Source organism: Haplochromis burtoni, unplaced genomic scaffold, assembly GCF_018398535.1.
Source record: "Haplochromis burtoni strain Fernald_Lab_line unplaced genomic scaffold, NCSU_Asbu1 Contig_13, whole genome shotgun sequence".
NCBI classification, from domain to species: Eukaryota; Metazoa; Chordata; class Actinopteri; order Cichliformes; family Cichlidae; genus Haplochromis; species Haplochromis burtoni.
In genome coordinates, this window is record NW_024582374.1 from 788,070 (window position 1) to 794,069 (window position 6,000).

Consider the following 6,000-nt stretch of genomic DNA (forward strand, 5'->3'; position numbering starts at 1 on the left):
CAGGTAGTTACAACAATACAGGCACGTGTCGGGTTACAGTGCTGCAAACTGTTCCAGTCATGCTCTGTCACATTAATGAGAGTTTAGCTCTTTCTGAATATCTTTTAGATGTAAAGATCAGCTGTCAGAGTTTAGTGCCTTTATCTTTGTCACAATATTGGTATTGGCTTCTCTTCAGAAAACCACTTCACTTGTGCTTCATGGATTTTCTAGTGGGTGACCAAGAAAGAAAGACAAATCTTTACATTTGGCTGGCAGTACATATCAAAGGTGAACACGCATGAAAAACAGGGGTGGAGATAGCAGTTAGGAGGAAACATGCATGGCGATGACTTTAAGGCACAAGTTCCTTCCATTATTAAAATACACTTTTAGATGAGTGTGTTAAGCAGGATTAGTTGAAATGACCTTATATGGCAACACTTTCTGTCCCATGTAAACCCAAGAAAGTATATCCTCCAAAGCAACCACTCAAAATACCACTTGAGAGCATATTTTAAACCAATGATGAAACAAGAAAACTAAACTGAGTCTATCCCCTCAGGGTCTGAGGACCTCTCAGAAAACAGTTAGATATAGTCCTTGGAATTATATTTTGGGTTTTTCTATCTATTACGATTTATTTCCCTATAAGGCAGTCAGCAACGTAAATGCTTTAACATCAACCTCACATTATACCTTTGACAGTTTTCTCATTGTCTTGGCACATATATTGTAGTTGGCTTGTAGGTTGCTGGAGATTGCTGGAGCTGTTGTCACCTTGTGCAAGAATTTTGTTTTCATCCACAAAATGAAACCAACTGTTAAAACAGCCAGACACAAGGAGAAACTTTACACATTATCTGCTCTGAAATTCAGTGAGACACCGATGAGCCAAAATGTTAGGACCTCTCCTACCTAAGCAGGTCCAGTCACTTGGAGGCCTAGGATGCTGCAGGACTTTTAAATGTGTCCCGTGTAATCTGATACCCACAGCAAAACTTGCAGGTTGAAAGTTGGACCCATTCGGATCAAATTTGTTCCAGTACATCCCACACACTGTCACCAGGTCATTGTTTGTCCTTCCTCTGACCGTGAGAACACACAACAAGCCTTGCTATTTCAGAAATGCTTAAACAAGCTCATCTGGCCATATTAAATTGTCCCACTATCACTCATATCTTAAATACGTTACTAAGATAATCCGAAAACTCACTGTTTTATCTAACCTAAACCTAGACGGCCACACCAACTTTTCTAAGCTCAATCAGAGCATGACGATGGCATTCTGTTGAGTCACTACTGAAACACTTTTTTCACAATTACATGATTTTTGTTGAGGCTGACTTTTGTATAAATTAGTATCAAATGAGTTCAACTCCATGATAAATACTTTATACGCCTCTTAAAATGAATTAAAATACTTTTTACTTATCACAATGTGAATGTGTCTTATACTTACTACATTCAAGACCGACGCTAATGCCATTGGGCCCCTGCTTTACTTTCTGTTTAGTCCTAATTCCCAAATGTCGTCATGCTTAAAAGCTGGACAGATATGGTCAGTAAGAGACGGTTAAACATAACCATATTATCTTTGTCACATTAGGATTTAGCTCAAAGTTGTGCTATACCTATATAAAATTTTGCAGAGCTTTGTGTTGTTTTTAGATTTCACTTTAGAGTCCAAATTTCTGCAATATTACTCCACAAGCCTTTATAAAATTATAATGGCAACGTGGTCTTATAGCCAGAGCTATGTCGTTATTTTTAATGTAGAGTTTGTATGTTCTCCCAGTCCTACGACTGGGTTTTATGTGGAAGCTCTGGTTTCTCCTGCCCTTGAAAAGCATGCTTGGCTGATTCTGGCTGTCATGGTCTGGGAAAATTCTACCAAAAGAAATTCTGAATATTAACCAGCCCAAAGAACACCTCACAGAGATCACCACAGGGATTCTGCTGTAGAAGGAGTAGGGTAGAACAAGCCTGACTGCGTCATGAAGCTGGGTTCGTTGCTAACTTTGTGTTAGCGTGCTTTCTGTGCAGGTGCATGCAAAGAGCGGATGTTGGGTGGAGAAGTTTCTGTCCTGGATGCTGTTACTGTATCCTTAGCCACTACAAAGACATTGTATGTTTGAATTTTTGTATCCAAGAGATACTGGGGTCAGTGTTTTCCCAAACTGAAATCTAAGGCAAATTGTCCCTAAGTAGACATCTGTTACAACAACTTTCATAGAGAGCTTTCATTCACTTTATGTTTCGGTCAGATAAAAGCAGCCTTTATCTTTCCTATCTAGAAAGATAATATCAGACTTGGGAATTTAAATTTCCTCTGACAGATGAGGTGAATCCAAGTGCCTTTGTTTTGCAGCACTCTTGGTCCTGTGAGGGGAAAGACTGCTGGCAGCCCTGTTCTGGTAAACATTAGGAGAAATGTGGGGCCCGAAAGAGGGAAAGGGATGCCTGTGGATACATATGCCTGTCATATATGCAAGCATATGTATAAAACACACACGACCTCTAGTACAAACTAAACTATCGATAGAACAATCTCTCTCCAGGAGAAAATGTGTTATCTTCATTTCAGATAAGCTATAAAGCAAGCGAGGGACACACTGCAGTAATAATTGTGCCAAATACTCAAATTAAACACAGACTTGGCTTTATTTCAGAAGCTGTTCATTGTCTGTCAGAGACGGTTTTTGGAAACAAACTCAAGCACTTCTATTTTCCCTTCATTTTAGCCATTGGATCCCAAGAGTTTACGAAATGAAACGCTTATTTAGACATAGAACAATAAACCAGTCATTGGTTTGAGCTCCGGTCACAGGGCCCGTGTTGTGTTTGTTCGCCTTTATCTGCTAAAGCAAGGCTAATTGGTTCCAGACAGAAATGAACTCTGTGAACGTAGAAACATCTTCTTCTCTTTGTTTAAAATATCATCTGTCAGATAGGATGCGACCATTTGTTTCTGGTCGTTTTGAGGTGGCATCTTTAGAGGATTCGTTTTTAAAAACAGAATCTGTGGCAGATTATGGTTGAAAATGGTCAAAAATGAGGGCAGATGAAGTCCCGAGTTCTTTATACGTAAAAGTACACATTTTTTCTTAGGGATAAAAGTACATTAATCTAAATAGGAATGCTCAGATTTTATACGGGCTTCAGTGAAAGCTTTATGTCAAGTGGCAGTTATAGTAAACAGTAGGAGCTTTATGCAGCCCATTTATTCTGTGTACAGAAGAACAATGGAGGCTCGACAGTCTTAGAGGAGTTCAATTTGTAGCTTTAACCAAATCACTTTGTAATGTTCTTGCCTAGGGTTGACTTTTTTGTAAATTATACTCATTTTTCCTCTCTCCCTCTGGTCCAATCCCCTTTCTCCCACGGCCCCACTCCCTCTTCTGCTCTACATCTAGGTGAGACAGCTGGCACACAGCCGGTCCAGAAGTCCCAGCCTGCCTCGGAGAACAGCAGTACAGGCCACAGTATCGGCAGCATGCAAAGCACGCCGTGTTCCAGCAGCAGCACCGCGTAGCCCAGCAGGATGCACTGCCAGGAAGTTCTGACGGTTCACAGGGACCGGTTTGTTATCTCCTTCCATGAAAGGAATTATTTTTGGGGACGTGACAGGACAGAAAAAAAGCATGATTACAAAAAAAAGAAAAAATAACACCTTAAGTCCTTGTGCTAAATTGGTGCCACTTTAAGTGTGTGCAGACAAATGAACTGTCTTGGTTATGTTGATGTGTGTTAGTTCTGAGACACAGCTTGGCAGCCTCATCCGAGAAACAGATGCAAGTTTATTCCAGACATTTCTTTCGAATCCAAATGCTGCTTTTTTCTGACCACAACACAGCCTTTTGTTTTGACCTTAAATGGTTTGATTGGGGCTGGTTGTGCTAAGCAGGTGTGCTCAGAGAGCAAGCCAACACAATAAGGCTGGAGTGACGTCAGTATTAGTAAGTGAGATGTTGATGGCTGGGCCGGAGCACGTTGTTTTATGACAGTGGAACCTAGAAAGTTGCAAGGAAGCAAATAAACCACTATTTTCATGCGGACAAGTGTGCAGTATGAACAAGTCATCATCTTGACACAGAGATTATGGCTTTAAAAAGGTAGTCTGGGTATGAATGTATTCAAAAGGGTAAATGCCAAAAAAATGTGAATGAAAAATGTGAAAGACATGCTGAGAAAATTCCACGTTTTCGAATTGTTTGTACTTTTTAATGGATTCAGCCACACAGGCCGGTAAAGTATATTGATCTAATAGTATGCTTTAGTAACTCTTGTTATAGGCAAAGATTTGAGTTTTAGTTTCACTCAACTTCACAGGGGCATTATGGGTTCCCTTTTACTAGCTGTTGTTAATGGAAGACTTCAGCATTAAGAGAAATATTTGCTTATTCTTATTTGAGATGATTGACACTTCTTTTATGTCTGTGTGTGAATTATAGAGCTCTGTTCAGTTGATGAGTGGCCTAGCTTAGCATACCTGGTGGAAATGAGTAGTTCAGGGGAGTGGTAGTCATTTCTAGGAAGACTAGTTCTGGGTAATAGGCCTAAAACACTCAGTATGTTTAAGTCATGGTGAATATAAAATACAAAATATTAGGAATCAATATTTATTTGTGACAGCAAGACTATAATTATGACATGAATAATAACTAAATTATACAGTGGGCAGGCATTGTTTTGGAACTTATTGCAGGGAGTGATTGACTCTGTTATGTGTGAGACCTTTTTAATGCTAAAGTTACAAAAATGGCCATAAATTGATTTATGTGATTTAATTTTTATATCTCTTTTATGAAATATTATTGAACATTTTACATTTTATGTAAAAATGTTGCCCAGGCTCAGTTATAGGACTGAACTATCCCTTAGGTTTGTGGATTAGTGAGCATTAAATACTCTGTCCAAAAGTTTGGAAATAGGCCCATCAAACTAAAGCTTTGGACACCGTGATGCTAGCAGCTAGGCTATTCCTTATGCTAAACCTAGCTTATCACCAACTTTTGTGTAAAGCAAAGATTTTTTTAAAAATACATGCTACTTTAGATCTTGTCTTTTTATAAAAAAAAAAAAAAGCAGAAAAGTTAAAATGAAAATTTGGGACATTTTTAAGCGTGGCCTTTTTGTGCTGCATATTACTGATTCTTTCTGCCGGAAGTTTGTATGCTAAGCTACGCTAGTCCGCCACTGCTTTCAGCACTATATTCAATACTGATGCAACTCATGTTAAGCAAGTGAATAAGGGTATTTCTCGAAGCGCTGACTTGCTCGTTCAAGGCCTGTATATTTTTGTATAATACTGTAATTACTCGTGTGTGCAAAGTAGGTTTTTTTTTTTTCTTCTTTGGAATTTCGCTGGATCATCAGCGTAAGCTTCATTAATCAGATTTTATAATAACAGAAACTACGTTAACAGTTTTGACAGTCATGGTTTTATATGGTAATCATGGTTTGGATCCCACAGTTTTAATTATTAGATAATCAATTGCCCGTCAGACCAACAACCCCAAAACCAAAGTTATAAAGTGAAAGCAGAACATTTTTACATTTGAAAGGCTGCAAAATAAAGATTTGGTTTGTTCTCATGATAACACGAGGACTAACTTTGTCAGTTGGCTGATGAATCATTGAACTCCTTATAAGAGAGTTTTTTGTTGTCATTTTTAAGAGATCAAACATAAAGCGTTTGGTTTTCCTTTTCCCAGATGTTTTTCTATGAATCTCGGCACTGACTGTGTGTTGAACAAGCTGCAGCTGAAGCTGACTTTTACCAACATATAGTTTCCTGCCTTCTTCAAACTGCAGCACCACAATTACCCCACCGTTGATGAATGATTGCTGTATGTGTGTGGAGGACAAACTGGGCCCTTTCCCTGCTATCATTTAACTCTGTAAGCAGTAACCAGAATGTGTATCATCTTAAAGCTTTTCATTTTTTTCTCTCCTCATGTAAACATGTATAAAGCTTTCTACAGAGAGTATATATATATATATATATATATATATATA

General features: G+C 38.5%; 1 protein-coding gene across 2 annotated transcripts in view; it reads left to right on the forward strand.

Moving 5' to 3' along the window:
- tgfbr3 (transforming growth factor, beta receptor III) overlaps positions 1–5,945 on the forward strand; it is a 68,703-nt gene extending 62,758 nt beyond the window's left edge. For both annotated transcript variants that reach the window (XM_005919799.3, XM_005919800.3), the window contains exon 17: positions 3,396–5,945. In XM_005919799.3, the coding sequence (XP_005919861.1) occupies positions 3,396–3,514 (119 nt within the window). In that variant the 3' untranslated portion in view covers positions 3,515–5,945. The remainder of the gene's footprint in view (positions 1–3,395) is intronic.
- Positions 5,946–6,000: the final 55 nt, after the last annotated feature.